The sequence below is a fragment of the Paralichthys olivaceus genome, chromosome 3 (assembly GCF_024713975.1).
Source record: "Paralichthys olivaceus isolate ysfri-2021 chromosome 3, ASM2471397v2, whole genome shotgun sequence".
Lineage (NCBI taxonomy): Eukaryota > Metazoa > Chordata > Actinopteri > Pleuronectiformes > Paralichthyidae > Paralichthys > Paralichthys olivaceus.
In genome coordinates this window covers 21,059,702-21,082,039 of record NC_091095.1, presented here as the reverse complement: position 1 = coordinate 21,082,039, position 22,338 = coordinate 21,059,702, and the positions used below count along the sequence as shown (strand labels likewise).

Genomic DNA, 22,338 nt, shown 5'->3' with positions numbered 1-22,338 from the left:
CAAGTAATTTGCAGTGGAAACAGGAAGAAGGCAAATAAATATCCAACTCAAAAAGATATTAAACTCATGACAAAATATTTTTTATATTTACCTGATCAACATTTTATACAAAAAATATCTTACAGTGGTCTGGAAACATAATATCTAGTGAGCTTTACTATATATAACTATAATTCATTCATCTATCAAAGCAGCATAAACAGTGAGTTCGGTGTCTCATGTGCGGACCAGTGAAGCCAGGTACACCCACGCAGATAGGACATTATTAGGGTAAGGGTGCACATACACAGCCAGGGCAAACTCCACATTTGATGCCTGGATATTGTGAACTCCAGTGCTGTACACTGCCTCTATGATGGGACGAATCTCTGAGAAGGGCAGATGCAGGGGGAATCCTGAAATCTAAAAAGAAACATATGCAGTATTAGAGGTAATTTATGATATGAATCTGTCAGAGTGAGATCATATGTTTTCCAAAGCAGTTGACAATAGATTGATGTCTGATTATATCACACAGTTCAGAGTAACGCCCATTTCAGGCTTACCCTGTTGTCTCCCAGCAGGCTCTGCAACTCGTGGCGGTGTCCCTCAGCCACGTCGCGCCCTCCGCTCAGCTCCAGTTTGGGCAGGAATTGTTTGAGGGTGGTGGTGCAGTAGCGGTTCCAGCGGGTCGGTTGACGAGGACGCCACTCCATGATCTTCTCCTTCAGGATCTTCTCAATTCTGTGTGGACAGAGATGCATTTTATGTAGTTAAAAAAATAAAGTAACAAAATGTTGGAAGTAAAAAAAAAAATCAGTTGCCTCACTGTGCTCACCTGTCCTGAAGCTCAGCTGCAGCTCCTTTGTCTGTGCGTCGATACATCAGCTCCTCTGGCTAAAGACAATTTGATTTAATTGAAACATGGACGACAAAAAACAAATACTTTGAGACTATGCGGACATGTTGAACACTCACCTGTACGCTTGACAGTCCAGGGTGGGAGAATGAGCGGGAGAAAAAGGGCTTCCACAAATTTGATTTAGTGGTGTCGAAACTCATCCTCATTGGTGCAGTGTATTGTTGAACATTTAACCACACCTATATGTCGCAGAACATATAATCAGTCACAGAAAACTAAAGGAAATTATTAAAAAGCGAAGTGTCACATTGTGAAAAATGTAATATAGTGACTCTCTCACTCACATTGTCAGCATTGACCAGGCAACCAACTGTCTGCAGTGGGCAAAAGGTGTCGTACTGGCCATAGAACTGACCACTGCTGGGATTCCATATCAGGTAGCGGCTCTGCTCAAAGGTCAGGACATACGCTGTGGGTCCCTAAGAAATGAAAAAGGAGCTTAGAGCTGCTGATTTGAGCTATGAGCTGTTATTTTTCTATACATGTCCAAATCTGGGAAGCGCTATGAATCTCATTAACAGATGAAAAAAGAGACTCAAAGATTTTTAAAGATTTATAATATGTAGGGTAAAAAAATCTCCATATTTTAAAAAGAAACGTAACCCACCTCTGGTATCGCAGTGCCAATGATCAGCCAGGTTTTCTTGCCCATTGACAGAAAGTAGTTGCACAACAGTACAGCATGTTCCTCTTCATCTCCTGCTAGGAGGGTGAGGAATTGCTATAAACAGGAAGAGGAAACATAGTTTACTGTAAGACAGGCGATTACCTCCTTTTACGTTCCCAATATCTCACAGTTCACTCACATCACAGGTACTCCACAGGTCACAGGCACCAGAAAAGGAAACTCTGTCTGGCAGAGATGGGATGAGCGAAACAAACCGGGCAACCAGGGCCTGTGTAGGGACAGAGTAAGTGGAGTCACATAAATAAGATCTTCTTTGTCCAAGGGCCATTGTCTAGGGGCATTATCATGGTAACAGACGGGGTTACTCTTTTTTATTATTGCTGCAGAATTTGAATACTTAAAAGCACAGGATATTTGGCCTAGTTCAGACCTGCACATTTCTATCTACTCAGTTCAGTCCCACTGACCGTGACTTCCTGGGAGTTATTAGGGAATGCATCCAGTAACTCTTGTGGGGGGTTGAGAGGCCGAATATATCGTGTGATGAAGACCGTTTTCCCATTGAGGTCTATGACAGTGGTAATGCAGGGTCTGTCCGGATATCGCTGTGCTGCATCCCTCTCAAATCTCTCTGAGGCCTGAAGTAAGTGCTCCTCCTCCTGGCTGTCAAACTGCACAACAAGGTCAAAACTTAAGTGCAGGTAATTACAGGTCAGAACTAACTGAATTACTCAATAGCTCATAATAGTGATGTGGTCATGAATGGGTGAAATAGATGGAGAAAAAGAGGATTCTAATGAGTGTCCTTGTGATCTTTTACCTTCAATTCCTTTATCTAGTGCATGCAGCAGGGCAAAATCAAGTAAGTGGCAAAAAAGGCAAACATAAGAGAAAATGTATATTTTAATATGGAAGCTATTTGGTCAAATACATACATTTATATAAAGGTACAGTGTGTAGAATTTAGTGATATCAAGTGTTGAAGTAACATGTTGCAGCTGAACACGCCTCTCCTCACCCTCTCCTTCCAAACATGAAAAAGAACCCGTGGTAGACTTTAATTGTCATAAAAACTCAAAAGTTGTTTAGTATGTCCAGTCTGGACAAATGTAAAAAACATGGCTGCCTCCGTAGAGAGGGTCCCCTCAATGTAAATATAATGTATTTAAATGTGAAGGGCCTTTTCTGGAGTAAAGAAAAATCCAATTTGTCCAATTTAGATGAAACAAACTAGTGAAAACATCATGAGGATTATTCTACATTAAATTTCTGCCAATAGATCCCTTTCACCTAAATCTTACACACTGGACCTTTAAATGAACTAGATGTGACCATCATTGTTAAAATTAAAAAATTAAAAAAACAAGCAGACAATGCTGATTGGAAACTAAAAAGCAGATACAATCCCATGTTTGAGGTCTGGACTTGGACACAACTCACCTTCTCCCTGATAGGCTCCCCAGGCACCAGCTGAGGTTCAATGGTGATGAATACTGTGATAAATGCTCCCTCACTCAGGCTTCGCATATCATAACCACCATTAGGTCCATGGCTCCGCTCCTTACTGTACCCCAGCAGCACTGCCGGCGTGTTCACCTTGAAAGTTCCATCAATCTGCCAGATGGAGAAAAAAAGAAAAATCAGTCCCTGGGCATTTTACACACACACATGCACACAGCCACACAAAATAATGACTCTCACCCTGGACTGAGAATAAATAGTGCTGAAGGGAATCTTGACAGAGCCTAACCAATGCTTCTCTGCTCGGGTGTGAACTGATTTCCCGCCGTCTTTGTCACTCTGAAAAGTGAAATACCGCAGTTACGTGTGCTCTCATAAATACTGTGACTGAGATGAGAGAAAGACAAAGTCAGAGTGTTTTACTAACCACGCCAGTTTCATAAACCACCTCATCAAAAATGTTGATGAAGACTTCATCTTTGGCTGACTGCAAGCTGGCAATGCTGTAGTCACCATTTGGGGCACTGTAGAGAAGAAAACCAGTTTACAAATTCAAATTTCAAAATCCAACTCATGAAATTTAAACATCTGGACTCTTTTTAAACAAAACATTTCTTGTTTGTCTCACTGTGTCTCTTCACATCTAGAAGCTAGTCTTCTCTACAGCCATTAGGTAAAAGACCAGTCAAGCATATGTGGGAGGCATCGTGACGTTTTTTTAAAACAAGAGTCAAAATGTTGTGTATCACCTCAATATGTAAGACATAAAAATGCTGTGCAGTCCCACATAAAACAGGAAACCTGGCCACCCTACATTAAATACACTGTTGCTCACCTAAATGGCAGCTGCAGCTCCTCATTCCAACAGGGGTTTGGTCCATCTGCTGTGGTGGTTTGAAGTACTGTGCGTTGGAAGGAAACCTCCACAAATGGCCTCACTTGTACCTACATTACAAAAACACACATAAAATACATTAATAATTTTGATCATACAGATGCTGCCAGATCTAGAGAAAGCTTTGAGGTGTGTTATTGTTATACCTGTCCGATCAGCCAGTCGCTGCCCTGGATGACACTCTGAGGGGATTGTCCTGGTTTACTAAAATAAAAAACAAAGTTCACTATTACCTACTAATAATCCTGCAAAATCATCATAACAAAAGTAGGATTTTCATGGACATTTCTGGGGAGAAAACGACTTTCATTCCTGGAGTACTCTCAACTCGAGTGGGTGTGCTGAACACTGACTTGCTCTGCGGTCTGCGGACAGGAATGTCATAGGCCCGGATGATGTTGACCAGCAGTCTGATGTCTCCGTCTGACAGATTCTGAGCTGTCACCTTCTTCCTCTCTTTCCTCTGGGGTTTCAGTGGCCGCTTGGATTCAGCCAGTTTGAAAAGATTGATTCCAAGGATCCTGAGTGTCACAAGAAACGCCTTGTGTCAGTCATTCGTTTGAAATGACATCAGACAGACTACAAGACTTTATCTATCAATCACTAATACTTTTTCATTGAGAGTTTGGGATTATTGCCACCAGCACTTTAGCCCCTCCAGGTATTTGTAATTTCACAATCACATTAGTCATGTGTGTGTTTATCTCCTGTGACCTCTGACAGCAAAGAAAGAGCTGTTAACACATGGGACCAGTAAGGTTGTGTGAATTTGTCTACTGTGAACTACTGCAATATTAACATTAAGATAAACTCTTTTGTATCATAGCAGTTGAAGAAAGATGAATACATTTCAAATAAGGCCAAACTGCTTCACTCATTAGAGTTAAAAGTAGAGTATGATAACATTATTATAAAGGATAATGTGACTACATTATTAATTTATAATATATATCACATCATAGATGATCTATGCATTTATATGCATAAATACACAAGGAACACAGAGTAACTACTGTAAAAGTTGACTTGTTACTAGGGTACTGCTACTCATGGTTCAAACTAAAGGGAGAAACAAAAACACATAGGGTGGGAGAAAAGAAACTCTAAGCGCATACCCAGGACCTGCACCACTGTTAAAATGCAAAGCAAGAGAACAGAAGAAAATTGGAACAGAAGAAGTTTTAACATTCACTTTCAATAACGAATAACATGTGCCTCCCAGCCGATAGCATGACTGTTGACATGCATAACAATGTAACAATCTACTCAAACGCCATCAAAGACTGAAGAACCACCTTAAACAGTTAAACAGAACAGTATCAGTGCAGTGTGGAACTCAAGATCAAAGAGGCTGAAGCAGCATCAGGCCAAAAAACATACGTCACCATGAGATTTAAATGGGCCCCGTCACTCTGTTGATTTGGCTGCTGATCCCACAGTATACACACAATTTGTAGCTTTTTAATTTGTATGGCAAGAGGGAATAAGCATCAACATGCATCCCACAAGCATAATGAATCCCAGTTAAAAGGCATAAATCTGGGATTTAAAAGTGAGACAGAATATTTAGTCAATTAATAATGCACACAGGGATATTTACCCGATGCTTGGAATCTCCTCTTCAATCACCAAGTCAGACAGGAGGTAGTGATGCTTGGCAAGAATAAATCTGTTGATGACTGATTCTCGGATCTGTGGGTAAATGCCAAAGTATGTGAAAATATCATGTCCAGAATACTGAGGTAGAAAGATGTTTACATCTGATGTGCTTATTCACCTTCTGAAGGTATTTGGCAACTAGAGCTCTGTGTGAATCCAGATGTTCTTTGGTGTCAATTATCTCTCCTTCCTTCAGTCTCTTCTCATACTCCTGAAATAATGTTGACCAGGGAAAAAAATTACCTCAGATGGAGCCAATATATCCTTTTACCAAATTCCTACATTCTATGACATGTAAATATTTGGAAGGCTGACCTGGAAAACCTTATCAGAGACCTCCCTCTCCAGACCAGGAACACATTTGTAATTTCGGAACTCTGCAACTTCTTGGTTCCTGAGCCTGAGCAGGCGAAATCGTTTGGACCCCTCCAACTCTTCATCAGTCACAAAGTTAAACTCCTCCTGCAGCTGCTCTAGTCTGAAGTACTCTGGAGCTGTAACCTCTCCACTTCTGGCCACCTGGTAAACAAAAGACACAAAGATAGAATCACAGTTACAAAAATGAGAAACTTGAATTCTTCAGGGTCATTGAGATATTTCAACAGTCTGTGTTGTGGCACCCACTTTTAGCAGCTGCATGATGGAAGCGTTTTTTGGGTCGTTGGGGTCCAATCTTGACTGCGTGGCCCACTCCCCAATTTTTTTCATGTCATAGAGTCCAGATGCCCCGATAGATGTGACAGCATCGAGACGGCCCAGGCCACTAAAACAGAGACAGATAGTCAAAGTGTTCAAACTACTAACGGAGGGGATCAGCTGAGCTTGGCACAGAGCGGCTGCTGTCAGCTGATGCACTTGTGGCTGAGCATGACTTTGTGACCTGTCTGAACCCACTACTAATTTTTCTCAGTTGCGACACCAATGTTGGGTACCAAGCTCAGAACTTTAAAGGGTACAGACGAATCACTTTGATACAACTGAGCACCGATTCTTGTTAAATCAATCGGCAAGAGAGCAGGTTAAATAATCTGGGTGATAGAGCAAGTGACCTGCACATTTATACGTGTGAGCTAGACGCTACATTTCTGGGAAGGTGGTGCACTGCTATTGTGTTGATTACACGTTCCAAAAGTTGACAGAGACAGTGCTGTCTGCAGTATTTGTAATACGAAATGCAAAGCTGGGCATGGCAACACATCTAACCTGACTAGACACCTGGTCAAAGCTGCACAGTATTTGATAGCCTGAAACTGGTACTGGTACCAAATGATTCAAATGTGAACACTACCCAACCCTAGATACCAGACTTCACAGTGTCACACATTTAAGGGAGATGCATTGTATGAATGTCACAGTTAGTGTGTGCAATGACCAAACTGTCCAACATAACCCCAAGACCACAACAGTGTTCTTGAAGTGATATTACCTGTGTATGCCACCAGGATGTTGAGACACAGGAGGGGCAAGTGGTACATCATCATCCCCAACACCCCAGGAAACACAGCAGGACAGTTTACCAGAGGTCAGCAGGGTCTGTTTGTTACTGCCATCAGGCTCGAAGGAGAGGGGGACATCTGACAAGACAGACAGACAGACAATAAGTAATGTGTTACTGAAATAAAAGGCATTTTGGGGGTGGGACTATACATTATCTGAACTGGTGTCAAGTGAAGACATTTACCACTTCCAACTCCTTCATGGTCAAACATCACTCTCTGGTTGCTGCTGAACTCAAATTCATCAAGAGGGACGCTGCCTGTTAAGACAGAGGGTTCTGGCACAGGGATGAACACTTGAGCCAGGAGGAAACACGATGATCCAAGCTCTTCAAACACCTGCCCACAAACAGTGCGCCCATATGGAGATGGTGAGAAAAGAATACTTCTCCTGAAGCTATTTATCAGGGATAGCACACTTAAAGGTTCAGTGTGTAGAATTTAGTGATATCTCGGAGTGAAGTTTCATGCTGCAGCTGAATACTCACCTCACCCTCCCCTTCCCAACATGAAAGAGAACCTGTGGTGAACTTCATTTGTCATGAAAACTCAAAAGGTTTTAGTTTTTCCAGTTTGGACGAGAGTAAAAAACATGGTGGCCTCCACAGAGAGGACCTGCCCTCCATGTAAATATAAAGTTTTTAAATATAAAGGGCATTCTATGGTAAAGAAAACAACAATTCATAGAATTTAGATGAAACACACCAGTGAAAACATCACTAGGATTATTTCATATTCACTTTCTGCCAAAAATCCCTTTCACCTAAATTTTACACACTGAACCTTTAAGTATTCTGTACTGTACCTGCAAATTGATGCTTTGAGGACAATTGACTATCTTGAGATTGAAAATCTGACCAAAGTGCACTCTGAAATCAGTGTTCAGGGAGCGGCTGTCAGTTCGGGAAACTTCTTTGCCATTGTACAGGATCTTGATGAAAAGAGAGCGTCTTGTAACATCTTCTCTTCGAGCTACTTCAGCCCTACAACAAAAGAGAAAACAGAAGCATCCACAGTGAAAGCGCAGTCCATCTTCAAATGCTATCATCATACTTTTGTAAAAACACTAGTGAGATATCTGCCATGGAGTGAGATAATTTCACTATTTTCAAGTACACATAAAGTTTATCTTGTGACAGACACCATAAGTTAGTAATATGTCCTCCCAGAAAAGTTGTTCTGTTGGCAAGTAACCTTTGATCGGGGCTGGTGGCCAAATGTCTTTTTTGATGGGGGCCCGTCGCAGCCAGTAACATGATAACATAACTGGGTGAGAATCGCACATTTAAAACAGCATAACCCAGATTAAATAGGGCCCTAGAGGTCAGTGCTTAGGCGTCACAGTGTGCAGGAGTCAGGTTGCCAGCTGCCACTCAAAGATTAGGCCTGCCATTAATACCCAGCTCAGACTCACCACTTCCCTCGTCCAGCTCTCAAACCCAGCAGCCTGCCTCACCCTCATCCGCTCCAGCCATCTCTCCCTCTCACCTTGGTCTGCTTGCCTGGCTCTGCTTATCATTGGAACTCACTTGCTTGGCTCACAGTTTCCTGCCTAACCAAGTGACCTCATTAGTGAAGCCTGAACAAAACGCTGACTGGAAATTTGTTGGAATCTGTGTGTTCAACATCCCAGAAAGGAAATAAGATATAGTGTTATAACTTTTTCAAAACAAGACAACTGCACTTTTAGAACTATAGAACTATTTATGATAACAAACATCAAGAAATATTTGTGCATAGTGTGTTCATAGGGCCATACTTTTGTACTGCTATCACATGCTTAGTATAGTTATAAATAAGAAAAAACTTCCAAACAACCTTAAATGCATCACACTGTTAATCACATCGGCCGGTCTTTTCCGGGGGAAGCAACAACGTAAAACAAATAATGCTCACATCCTTTGACTTGTTTACTCAAAACTTTTCTAAAAAGGTGAATCTAAGTTAACATCTTTTGTAAGAAACCCCGACTTTCTGCATGGTTGTGCTCTTACCTGGGGCAGAGGTCATTGGCTGTGATGTTTCCAGATGCATGCAGCTCAGGAATCAGGACGGACTCTCCTGGTTTCCTGCGTATCCTGGAAGCCTTCTCTCTGACTTGCTGCTCTATTGAGTCAAAGTCTGGCCTCTCCGGAGGCTCTGGCTTTGGACACTCTTCTTCTTCAGGCCCTTCGGATTCACTCAACTCCTGGTCTTCGTCTTCTTCTGTGTCATCCTGTAACTGGCCTTTCTTCTTCTTTTTTCTCTTCTTCTTTTTGGCTTTCTGCAAACAATGAGATATAAGTGTTGGAATTAATAAATCTCCATATTTACACAGTCAACAAGGTCAAATCAGATTTTGTTTCTATAAGCTTAAAATATTATTAACCATAGTTTATTTGTACAGTAGCGTACAATATGTTCAGATATCACTAACTAATCCAAGCAAATAAATATTTAGTAGTTAGGCACCTGTTTTCTTCTTGAGAGCTTCCACTCTGCCAGCTGTTTCCTGTACTCGGCCAGTTTTCGTTGGTAGTCCTCCTCATTCTCAGCCTCCAATTCCACAACTTCTGCCAGGATTTCATCCTCATACACCTGCTCATCTGACGCCTGGTCTACATTCTCTCTGGAGCAGATGTGGAAAACACAGCACATTGGTCACAGGATTAAAAGAATCTGTGGTTAACAAGATAAAATATACATTATATGTATTATAGTAAAAATGAGAGAGCATTACTTTCTGAGGAAGAGCTTGTAGGGTGTGTTGATGAACTTCTGGAACTCTCTCAGGGCCTTAATCTCCTTCCACACCTTAATTACGTTCTTCAGCAGAGTCCGGTCTTTCTCCTGCTCGCTGTCTCGCAGCTGCCGAGTATTTCTACGGTATTAAGAGGGACAAACATGCAGCAGGAATATTGATAGTCACAGTGATTAAAGCAGTGTAGAGGTACATGTTGCAAGGCTGGACAGGACGTGGATGGGAGAGACAAGATCTGGGAAACTCACCGAACCTCCAGACTGTAATCAGATATCCTCTGCTGCATGGCCTGAGTGAGGCTCTGGCCATCATGGATCTCAAGGATATTTCGCAGGGCACTCCTCAACCCATTCAACTGCAGCAGAGAGAAACACAAAACATACTCGATGTCGATATGGGACCTATACGTATAAATAATACGTTTTAAGGGAGAAAATTGAAAGGACTTTTTATATTACTGGGGACATTACCTTGTCAGTCAAGTGTCCTGTCAGGTTATTGTGCTGCCTGGTGAGGTACTGATCATACAGCTGAGCTAGACGGGCTCCCAGGACATGTTCGCGACTGAAGAGTGGGTGATGGGAGTAGATCAACCCAGAAACATCAACATCAAGTTGGTAGTCTCCCTCAGGATCTGCTGTACCAGCGATGTACATATTCGCATACTTGGACTGCATTGCCTGGGGGATTGAAATCATCATCCATCATTCAATATTTTAAAAAACAATGATCGCTATGAAATATGTATATGTATGAACAGACATCTTTAAATCAGATAATCCTTTCTAAGCAAACAGAAGATTTAGCTAAGGGTACGCAAGGACCCCTCTACATACAGCGTTTAGCCTAATGTCTGACCAATAGGGTTGACCTCTTGGAGAGAAAGCACAGCCATGCTTGGCCATGCTTCTGACTCTACTTTTGATGCCCTGGGGTAAATGGACCTTTAACTGTGTGTTGCATGGTGCACCGTGGTGCAAGAGGATTGGGCCCTATGTTTTGTTTTTTTTTGACTCATGGTTGCAAATATTTCCACCACATTGTGAACTCAATCAAAGTCAGTGTACAGTGCATGACTTCTTCACTAATCCCTACGCATTATTATTTCATGACCACGTAATATTTTTTTTCCCCCCAAATGTCACCAGAATGGCTCTGTGGCTTTCTGCAGGGGCCTGTGACTAATAATCAGACCTTACAGTGTGAGCACATAAATCGTGAGCTTTGGCTTCACATCGCAGACAATTTACTTTTACAGTATGAGTTAAGATTTAACAACAGTATTTCTGAAATTCCGTATACTCAGCATAAGAGTATTACTACTAATAGTATTAGTACTAGAATGATGGTTCAACAAATCCCTAACTCTAACTTATCATTTCCTCATAGAACTCTTCTGTGATGCATTTAATGAATTAGGTAAAATTAAGGTGCTATAAGGCTCTTTCTCCACTGACTGTGATCTCGGGTGCTATAAAAGGACAAAAGGGGACAATTGTAGAGGAAAATATTTTTAGTTTAATTTCCTTCTCTTGATCTTTCTTTTAATGCATCCCGATTAAGGTCCGGTTTTCATACATGACATCCCTCTCTGTGTCAAGACAAATTATTTTGCATCAATTACCAGATACCTGTGTATATCTCTTCAGTCACTTTGCCAGGAAGAAAAAATATCGCAATAGCAGAGGTGTTACAGTGTGTGACCTAATGGGTCTTCAATAATATATTTAGCTATTTATTGACTCTGAATTATGTTGGACTTCTTTCTTTGTGAGGAGCCTTTTTAGGGGTAATAACAGCTAACATCACTGCTTGTTCAGATTTGGCAAATGGAGGTGGTGATCAAAGTGAGAGTCACAGTGGGCATGCATCTCACCTTCCTGTATACAGTTTGCAGAGCAGGGTCCAGGTCCTCCTCCATGTGGAAGAGAGGGGGTCTTGTGGATGATTCCTTAATGGGGTCCGGCAGAGCCATGATCCTGCCATCATCTCCGATCCACTTCTTTCCCTTAAAAAATAACAAGAATTAAAATGCATTTTAGAGAATTCCTGGATGGCTCAGAGCCAGTGACATAGTTGAGCTGTCTAATATGCTTGTTGAGATTACCTCTTCCATTTTTAAAATGCGGCTCTCCAGAATGTTCTCATTATTCTGGGACATAGGGGGCCTCTTTCCCACATACAGACCCTCATCCTCGAGATAACGGGGCCTCATGTTTTCAGGTAGTTTAATGGATGTTGGCACTGTGACAATGATAAATGAAACATTATAGTATAGTTATTATCCTGAACAGAATGATAAAACTGATCATCGGGGTGTTTATCAGGTGGTTCACTGCATTAGAGTACCTGGTCGAGAACTTGGTGTAAAGAGAAGCTCACTTTCTCTCTCTCTCTGAATACGTTTTTGATACCCAACATACTCTGCTTTTCTCACTTCCAGGAAGTCTTGGGACGACTTTTCAATGAGGAATAAATCTTCCTCTTCACCTCGAACCAAAGGAACTTCTTCACTCTGAGGCAGGAGAAAGAATATGAGGTAGTCGGAACCTACTTGTGTCTTATGCAACTGCAGCTATGAATCATGTGGAAATAATTATGACACACATACACATAGATGAGCATTATGATAATGTAGTTGATCAAAGAGAAAATGTATGGCCTGAATGTACACTATGAATAGAGGCCCTAATTTGAACTGAGCCTAAATATATTTTGTGAAGCTGCCGTTTCTGTGATGTTCACAAAATACAATAAAAACTCAACAAATTATTGGTGAGGTCTACCCTACAATTTAATACTTTCTTACAATATTGTTGGTGTCTTCATTTTCATCTTGATTGTCCTCATCTATGTCACCATCTTCTTGATCTTGAGCTTCATGTCCCCCTTCTTCGTCTCTGTCCTCTGTTGTTTTATTCTGTTTTTGTCTTTTCCTGTTAATCTTCTCTGTGTCATGTTGTGGATCTGGCTCAAAGTTGAATGTAAAGAATTTGTATGCTTCTTCAGCAGTCGGGAGTCCTTTTTCTGTCTGCATTTGAAAAGAACAAATAAATACAACGATACAAATTAATAGTACATAAAGGATTGCATGTTTTTCTACGTCTTACTTGTCTTGTTGCTTCTCGTAACTTGACCCTGTTGCTAAGGTCCGGAGGGACATTATGTCTTCCAGCTTTGTCTGGTTCAACCTGTAGAACACTGGGAGTTAAACTTCCATTGCAGGGTTGATCCACAGTGGTATAGTTATGGATGGATTGAGGAACATACTCACCTCTCTGTCAAACCTGGTTACAGTGTCTCTGTCTCTGAAGCTCTGTAAGCGACTGGCTGGCTCTGGAGAGGCCTTCTCCTGCTGAAGGCTCTGACCTTTAGACTGAAACAAAAGAGGCCAGTCATTATGTATCAGCACTTTCTAAAAGATGGATTCTGAAAGCAATATCTTTTAAATTCTTATTTAAACATAACATCTGGTTTGTGTGGAAACGATTCAATTGGAATTACCATTGCTGCTCTCAGTCTCTCTTCCAAGTATTTTTTGACAGAGCTGTCTAAATGCTGAGAACCAGTAGTATGCTGCATTTCTGAGGAGAGACCTGAACAGAAGCACACCACGAAACAACAATTTAATATATCACTCAGTATTGTAAAGAAATACGGAAAGTGTATTGAGTACAGTGCCTTTAACAGAGCAAATACTAAAAATGAACAAAACAAAAACAAAAGCTACATTTAAAAAAAACTTATATGCAAAAGTATATGCAACAAAAAGACTTAAAACATGCACTACAGGTGTCATCAGAGGACACAGAGCATGAGCCCTTAGAAAGATCATTTTGAATAAGGCCTTTTCTCAAATCACTTTACTGTAGGACTAAATTGTCTCTTTCTTATTTTGGCATAACACCCTTCATCAGCATCTGAGATTTCCAGATTTCCAGAGAAATTTATTTTCAGTTGTTTTGTGGCTGTATTTTGAGAAATGCAGCTCATTATACTGAGGCATCAGGTCAGACAGATCCATGGGACACCAACCTCTCTGAGAACCAGTTGGAGGTCTGGAACCAACAACTGGCTCTGCTGCCTTCTCAGATGATTCCTCATTTTCACTGTGGTGCTGGATGCTGGATATCTCCTCCACATCATCATGGGACTCCTGGGCTGCAGACTGCTCAAGCAGCTAATATTTAGAAGAAATGCAGCAGTGATTAGCACTTTTAGTGTCAGAGCTCATAAGTGGAGACAGTTGACAGACGAATGAATGAATGAATGAAAAGTTTATCTGGCATTTTAGACAAGAAAAAAGACAAAAACAACCATTTAAGTGCACATTTGATGTTTGAAGGAGACAGAATGTAGTGTGAGCTTATTGTGTCTACTTCAGCAACAGGAGAACCTACACATTCTTTTCCATTATATACCCATGTTATATTTAAACATTAGTTTAAGATTTTCAGTTCCTTTGCAGAATTAATCAAGACACAGTGATATCGTTTTTTAAATTTGCTCATGCTGATTTTCTCTCATTTGAAACAACTTTGGCTACTGTTGGGTAACAATTTCTCTTGCTTTCTCCATAAATTAGGCAGTCATCCAAATCTGTGCTTTGAATTTTATAGAGTGGGTCTGTTCCGTGTTAATTTATTGTATAAAACCAACTCTTAATAGTTTTTAGTTCCATCATTGTGGTATCCAACATCCATCACACAACAAAGTAGGTTTGTATGATCTGCAAATACACTTGTTTTTAATAATTTGGAAACCTTACATACAGTATACTGAAGATGAAGTACCTTTGTCTTTCGCCTCCGTCTCTGCTCCTTGAATCTGCGCTTCAGTGTCTCTCCCATGTCTCCCCCACCGTCTTGAAGTTCCTGGTGCAGCACAAACACAGTGAGGAGAAATTGCAGCCACTAACTCTGCCTGCATCCACACTGCTTAGTAGCTCAGGTAAGCTGGAAGAGGGGGGAGGAGGATAGTGGGGATGTGGTGTCGAGCAGCCAGCAGCACACAGGAGGGCAACTACAGCTACTGTCTACAGAACAAACACACACCAACCTTCATCGTGGTGTGTCGTTTCCCTTCACCCAACCTGGCGGACGGAACCAGAGCCTATCGAGTATAATTATATGAGCTAAAGAGTTAGCAGCTTCACTGTGGGTCTGACTCGAGTCTCTCGTGTTGGGGAGGACTCTTGTTCATTTCAGCTCAAAATCACGGGGCTACCATCAGTGCAGAGCAAAGGAGTCAAACTTTAGTTTTATCTCAATCTGTGTTCATGCATGTGGACCACTGGATCTTTACCTGGACGTCGTCCTCATGTCGGGTTTTTCCCAGAGTTTCCTGCAGAGCACGTCCCTTCTTCCGCAGCTTTTCTTTTATGTCGCTGGAACAGAAAGGTAGCTTTTAAACAGAGCTAACGCTAGCTTAGCATGGAAGGCTACATTTCAGGGACGCTCTGCTAACGGTAGAGTTGTTTAATAAAGAAAACCGAGTAGACATGAACCTTGAGGACGCCATGTTGACGGGGATGGTTCCTCCCCGCTGAAGAAGTCAGACCGTGTCCGCTAGTGTTGTGTCCAGTCCGTGTGATTACTTCACTCAGAGGCAGCGAGACGTTTCTATCCGCAGAGCCGACCCCGCTGCCTAGTAACGACGTAAACTACATCTCAACCCACCCTGGTGACAACCAGCGGTGCAGACAACCTTGCTCTCTGCAGTGCTGGCTTCCTATTGGTCGGACGCAATGACGCATTGTTCACTACGGTGTCCGAGAAGTAGCAAATGCGTTTCTGCGTGAACCTGTTAGATTTGTTTGAGCATCTTCTGTAACAGGCAGAGAATTTTACTATGGGATGTAAGAGGATGCTAACGCCAGAGCTGAATACACTTCACACATACCCCATGGAGTGATGGCACTTGGGCCGTCTGCTCTTGTTTGCAAGATCTGGGAAACAAATAAGCTGAATGAAAACCAAAGGTAATTTGTTGTGTGCTATTTGGAACATATTCATTGACCACATGAGGTTTACATTCAGATTACACCTTTGTTTTAGGTTCTTTGGAACACATCTGCTTTTTTACAAGTGACCCATTTAGGCTCAACAATGAACCTGATGGTTTGATTCACTTATTTCACCATGACATCAATTACCGTTGGGACTCGATTGAAGGATTATATATTGTGTACAACTAATCACAGTGTAAACTTTGACTGTAAAATGTGTATTACATATTTTAAAGATGGAGATTAAAATACAGAATGGCAAACAATACCCCAAATTTTTTTCGAGGATTTCTATGTTATTTTAAATAATATATCAAGATTCTACAACTGTATAAATATATATTACTGTTTTGTTAATTCTATATGATATTGATGTGTGTGGTCATTTAGGTTATTATTTTCTGTGTCAACGGATCTGCAATGTTTGCATAGATATACAATTTGTTTTTAAATAAAAGAGAAGCAACAAATGCAAATTCCCCAACACAAACTTGTGTTTTTTGGCAGAAACACTTCAACTCTACCGTTTTGAATTTTTACATTATATTTTATAATATCATATATCGCTCATGTTTCAGTTTTGTCTTTTTCTAAAGGAAACCAAGCCCTCTGTTTCAACAATGTTTATTTAACTTATTGACTCCCAGGCAAAACAAATATATCAGATACTCATTCAAGCTTTATCAAATTATATAATCAGTAGATAAATCTCTTTAGTAATATAACTAATAGTACATACATTTGTATAAAAATATAGCTCGACCATAACATATGTGTAATAACACTATGAAAATAACAGTGACTAGAGGTTTTTGGTTTGGTTCTTGTGGTGTCCGGGTTTTACGAGTAGTCCTCTGCCAGTGCGTCAAAGTAGTTTGTGTCAGCATAGAGAAGGAAGCCGGAGAACAAGCTGTCAGCCCAGCCAGGGTCTGCAAATAAACCGTTCTGGTCCTGGTAGAAGATTTCCAGCCACACCTCATCTTCTGGGTTCAGGTACATCACAGTGGACCCAGAGGCCACATCATGATTTCCCGTGTTGCCATCAAAGGTTTTGATGCGATACTGGCCATTCTGCACCAGACTAATAGCCAGGTGTTTGTTTGCCAGCGTAATGTCATATGAAAAATAGTAAACGCCAGGGTATGCACAGATAAACTTGCCCGTCTGTGGGTTGTAGTGTTCGCCCTCATTATAGAGGACTTTATTGAACTTGATGGGGGTCTTCTCTAATGGGTAGCTGCTGGTGATTCCCATAGAGAAGGCCGATTTAGGAAGCAGGCTGCCACATCTGCAGGCTCCTGCAGTGCCGCGTGGCCCTTGTTTGCCCTTGTCCCCTTTCTCTCCCTCACGGCCAAGAGCACCAGGTGGGCCCAAATCTCCGTTCTCTCCTGTAGGGCCTCGTTTCCCTGCAGGGCCACGGTCACCTCTGGCTCCAATCTTACCTGTTGGGCCAACCCTGCCCTTCCCCCCTGAAACAGAAAAATCACGTTGGTGTCATAATTTCTGAATCATCATTATTGCTTTTACACTTCTTTCTCTTCTGTCAATCCCCGGTGAGTTTCTGTTGTGCACTTGTTGAACCAGAATATGAAAGAAATACACAATGGAAATACAACTCCCACCGTGTGTCAGGTGTTAAGTTATGCTTGGAACATAGCCACCTTGACATTGTCACAGCACGTATCTGGCTTATTTCCACATCCTCAGTGTAAATATCCTGGAGCTAGGAAACACTGAATCACCTTATGTTTGTGGAGAACAGTAGGCGAATTTGTAGTTTCATGTTAAGATGAAGTTGTTTGTCTGAATTCCTGTTTCCACACATAATGGAAACCTCAGGTGCAAGACTATCACTTATCACTGAGAGATTTATTTTGCAGGTCAGTCTGCATAGATGATATCAGTCCAATCTTTCTGCTGGAAGAGACAGACACAGTCCATCAAATATCATAAGACGCTTTGCCATCTTTACTCAATAAAACATTTACATTCTGGTTTATCTAAAAACAAACTGAGATGTATACCAAGCTGTGAGCAACAGCTTGATAAACTGAAAGTGTAGTGGGAAGTCTGGAACAGGGTGAAGACAAATTGGACAGCATCTATAGTGAAACATTCAATGCAGGTTGAAACCCTCCCAAGCCATTTCAAAAATGTAGACTCAGCCTGTGCTGCCTCTCCTTCAATAATGAGTAAAAACTATGAAATATGAGGGCGCAGCAGCCATATGAAAATAAACTGTATGTCTTAACAATTGCATTGAAACAGCAAGAATGTTACATGTTAAATGTTAATATGCTGTTTTTATTATCTGTTGATTGTTAAAGCAGCCAGCTTCTGTCCACTGCTACCCAGATCCGACAAAAGCAAACACACTTGTGTTTTTGTAAAATGTACGTCATCTATTGAAATATATGTTTAAATTCTGCCAACTATGAATCATCTTGACATTGGGAAACATGTCACTGTGGATGTTGTTCACTTACTAGTTGTCAATTGTTAGGGATTTTATACTTACATAGATAGATTACACAAGATAGATACTGTATTGAGGGAAACCACAAATAGATATGTTAATGACATGCAACAAACATCCAAGGTTGGCTTGTGGTCATACAGCTTTGCTCCCATGCCACTGGGAAACCTCACCTGCTTTTAACAAACAGGTGTTGACTAAAAGTTTGTGAATCTTGATTTTTGTTGTTTTCCACTAAATGTTTTTTTATGAATGTGTTCTTTCATGCACATGACTTATTTGCTTTGTACTGTCCAGGCTCATGACCTTTTGGGTAAGCTTGAGGCCTGTTATCACAAAGTTGTCGTTTATCTTTCCATCTGCAGAAGGTGCTATTCTAAACAGCTCCTACAAAGCTTGTCCAACACCTTTTAAACAATGATGTTAATAGTTCAGTAAGCAGTTATCTTTGAAAAAGAAAATTTCTGTGCTAGCTTTTCTCTTGCACAAACTGGTGGTATTTGTGCATTTGTACACATGAACTGACACTTTATCTTTCTAGGCTTGATATTATACCTGTTTCTCCCTTTTCTCCCTTTTCACCCTTCCTGCCATCTCTGCCATCTCTTCCTGGGATACCCACATATCCATCTGCTCCCGGGGGCCCGGTGGGACCAGGTTTGCCAGGCAGGCCCGGTGACCCGGGGACACTGCAGATTAGACGTGATGCTCCTTTCAGCTTGGTCTCAAACAGCTGTCCAACGACACAGTGGAACAGACAGACTACACCCATCGACAGCCACATCTTCGAATCTGTAAAAAAAAAGAGCAATTTCAAGAGAATTTTACCAACTTCTAATTTTTCTTTTGGAAAATATTGCCAGCCTTACTAACAGGTTCTGAACAGAGATGAGATCATGTTATCAGTTTTCACAGTGCTGTACAAAACTTCTCAGTGATGATGTCATAGACAGAAGAAAAGCATATCCGTGATCAAGTGCATCATGAGGCCAGATGTTATTCTTGTAATGAGAAACAATAGCTGTTTGAATCCGTCTTGCACGCCGATGTTCTCATCCACTGCTAAATTGCACGTGAGAGACCCAAAATGAAATTCTTTATCCCTGTTCCAAGTCTTCTTTTTTTGCTAAAACATTCCCAAGTCATGACACAACATCCAGCACAATCCCTCTGGGAGCCTAATTGTGAAGCAAGTATGAGCAGAGAGAGGTATTCCACATTACTGTGACACAGAAAGAGGTCTCATCATGTACCACTTTCTTTTATAAAGAGAAATACACCATCAAAAGAATTGAATATGATAATGATCCAGTAGTGGTGAATGAGCGATTACACATTGCAGTGCAATTTGACAAAATGTTATTTGCTAGATATAAAAAAATCCATATAAACACATAGTGAACGTCAAACCCAACATATGGACCCACACTAGATAAATCCTGGTCATCATACACTCCAGATGAACACATACTGGACATCAAACTCTTCATATGGATAAATACTGGACATCACCCACTCCATATTGACACACTCTGGACATCAAACATTCCATATGAACATTTACTGGACACCAAACACTCCATATAGACAAATGCTGGGCATCAAAAATCTATATGGATACATTTTGGACATTAAACATTTCATAGGGATACTTATTGGACATCAAATAATCCAAATAAATGGATACTGGACAAATTGACATGTACTGAACATAAAACACTTCATATGGATAAAATACTGGACATCAAACATTCCATATGAACACATATGTGACATCAAACACTCTATAGGGACACATACTGGACATCAAACTCTTGACATGGACACACTCTGGACATGGAACATAAACATGCACTGCACATAAAACAGTGTATATGGACACACATTGAACATTAAACACGTAATACGGACACATACTGGACAAATCTCTTGGGGAGTTCGACCACGAAGTAAGATTTGTTGATTGGATTAGTACACATGCTTGTTCTTTGCATATTTGCCTGTGTGGGTGTGAGAATGTGAGTCCTGCATCTGCTCCTTGGCTGGCTGTCTCTGGTCAGAGGGGGCTTTGGAACATGTGTGTCTTAGCATTGCAACATGCTCTCCTAGTCATTACACATTAGGTTTTTCTGTAACTGCAGGATGCCTGCAGAAAAGACAAAATATTTGTCTACTACGGGACACTAAACACGTTCAGATAAACAGGATGGACAGAAATACTCCTGCACGCCCACCCACACAAACACGACTGGAGCAAGCAGAACAGAACAATCGTGTTTTTGATTTCCAGGGTAATGAACTGGTCACTGAGCCAGTGTGAGGTCCTGTGAGAGAGAAACCCCACCCGCCAGTTCCACTCTGCAGCAATGATGTCAGCAAATGGCTATCATTAAAAAAAAAACTCCTTTTACTCGCACATGCCTGATGTGCGTGTTTGTATGAGGACATATGGTGAATGTATGCAAACACAAATATACAAACACACCCTAAGACATTAAAAAGGAGGTGATGGGGATTTTTCAAAGTAGAGTAATACTGACTACAGTTCTTATGTGGTTACAATGGCAATGTAGAGACTTTAATGTCCCATTGAGAACTCCTCTGAAAACACTGGTACTTATTGAACAGGTGGAGTCAGGCAGATTCTTCAGGCATAATGAAACCAGAATATGTGTGTGCTTCACTGAACATGACTCTGTGAAGGTGTTTCTCATTCTCATGCAAGTCTCACAATGATTCCTGTGAGATGTTTAGCTGTTTAAATCCTTTAAAAAAGATTGTGTAGAAGCCAAGAAGCCATGCATGTATACAGGACACATGGGTACACGCACACAATGACAAATCCTGTATTCAAGCGTTAGAAGTCATACTTAGAAACTTTCAATCTTTAAAACGTGTTGATATCCGTCATTTGTGAATGAAGGATGTTGTGTTCTAGTCAACAAACAAACAGAAGTATGTGACCAGTTCTCTTACCCCACACCTGGTAGCTGTTCATCTCCAGAGATGATCACAGATATTACTGCTGAGTGTCTGGTGCTATCTGCTCAGATCCCGACCCACTTGATGATTGGAGTCCCAGGTGAACATGTTCCTCCTCTTTCTCTGCTCTGCTCTCAGGCGTCTGTGTTATGGTGTGTTGTAGTGGAGCAGCAGCAGCAGCAACAGCAGTAGGCTTGATTCACTCCAATCTTCCACACACCCCTTATCCACACCCTTCCCTCTGCCTCATACACTCCCCAAGGCGAACAGCGCTGCTCCAGGCAAACACTGAGTGTGCATTCAGTATGAACTCCCATTATGTCATGGATAAAGACTCCTTCCAGATGAGACATTTAGTGTAGATGTCAGCAACTTGGATCTTGAAGAATGACACTTCTGAGTTGTGAGAAGTCAGATTAATAAATGCCAGAAGTCATTTCTCACAGTTTATCTCAGTTGTATTTCAGACATTGATCCCTAGATGGCACCAAAAGTGATGTGAGTGACTTCACTTGTTGGTTTATTTCTGTCTCTCACATGTTAACGTCACCTTCATAAATGTGAGTGAAAAATGTATCACAGACACCAAGATGACGTTTGGGTGTGAGGATTGGTTATGATTGGATAAATATCTGGCTAAGAGAGAAGAACAAAAAGGAACGGTTCTGCTGACCCATATAAGTTTTAGTTTTACAGGGTTTCTTCACGCTTTAGATAAAAAAGATAAAGCTATTTTATAAACATAAAATCCATGTGCTTATATAACTCTTTCAGGTCTTGATGACCACTCAAAGCATATTACAGTACAGTTTTGCCATTCAAACACAAATTCCTACAGTGCATCTGTGTGCAGCACTCACACATTGATCACACAGGAGCGATTTGGGGTTCAGTGTCTTGGACACTTTGGCACACAAAAATTTGGGAGACTAGGATCGAACCAAATTACATGTACCTTATCTCTCAGGAGTCAGATTGCTCCAGCATGATCAAGTTACGCGACTACTTCAAGAGGTCATAGTATAAAAAGAGAAAAAGGGTAAAAATTGGTCATAAAGGCAATGTTTTGCTGACAAAAAGATAAATAAGATGT

The 22,338-nt window shown here is 41.1% G+C and overlaps 2 protein-coding genes across 6 annotated transcripts; both read right to left on the bottom strand.

Annotated features, from left to right (window-relative positions):
• Positions 1-64: 64 nt before the first annotated feature.
• Positions 65-15,465, bottom strand: cc2d2a (coiled-coil and C2 domain containing 2A). 5 transcript variants are annotated; one of them, XM_069522470.1, is made up of 40 exons: positions 15,287-15,456; positions 15,085-15,166; positions 14,839-14,892; positions 14,574-14,654; positions 13,816-13,960; positions 13,285-13,376; positions 13,055-13,156; positions 12,891-12,971; positions 12,590-12,811; positions 12,130-12,295; positions 11,888-12,024; positions 11,657-11,788; positions 10,251-10,460; positions 10,029-10,135; positions 9,760-9,900; positions 9,492-9,648; positions 9,035-9,303; positions 7,846-8,023; positions 7,226-7,379; positions 6,971-7,118; positions 6,169-6,307; positions 5,860-6,063; positions 5,663-5,755; positions 5,486-5,577; positions 5,001-5,015; positions 4,239-4,406; positions 4,032-4,089; positions 3,826-3,935; positions 3,418-3,514; positions 3,231-3,329; positions 2,970-3,143; positions 2,350-2,364; positions 1,997-2,200; positions 1,708-1,797; positions 1,509-1,622; positions 1,186-1,320; positions 958-1,080; positions 818-876; positions 546-723; positions 65-402 (listed from the first exon to the last, which is right to left on the bottom strand). In XM_069522470.1, the coding sequence occupies exons 1-40, from the start codon at positions 15,298-15,300 to the stop codon at positions 217-219; spliced, it is 5,025 nt and encodes a 1,674-aa protein (XP_069378571.1). In that variant the 5' UTR covers positions 15,301-15,456; the 3' UTR covers positions 65-216. The 5 variants fall into 5 exon arrangements, with proteins under 5 accessions (XP_069378571.1, XP_069378575.1, XP_069378573.1 ...); XM_069522474.1 differs by lacking the exon at positions 14,839-14,892 and having other exon boundaries at positions 15,287-15,465; XM_069522472.1 differs by lacking the exon at positions 2,350-2,364.
• A 930-nt stretch (positions 15,466-16,395) lies between these two features.
• LOC109625554 (complement C1q tumor necrosis factor-related protein 7) lies at positions 16,396-21,412 on the bottom strand. The gene is made up of 3 exons (XM_020080823.2): positions 21,240-21,412; positions 18,819-19,055; positions 16,396-17,256 (listed from the first exon to the last, which is right to left on the bottom strand). Exons 1-3 carry the CDS (start codon positions 21,259-21,261, stop codon positions 16,628-16,630), a joined length of 888 nt encoding a protein of 295 aa, XP_019936382.2. The 5' UTR covers positions 21,262-21,412; the 3' UTR covers positions 16,396-16,627.
• Between the last annotated feature and the right edge of the window lie 926 nt (positions 21,413-22,338).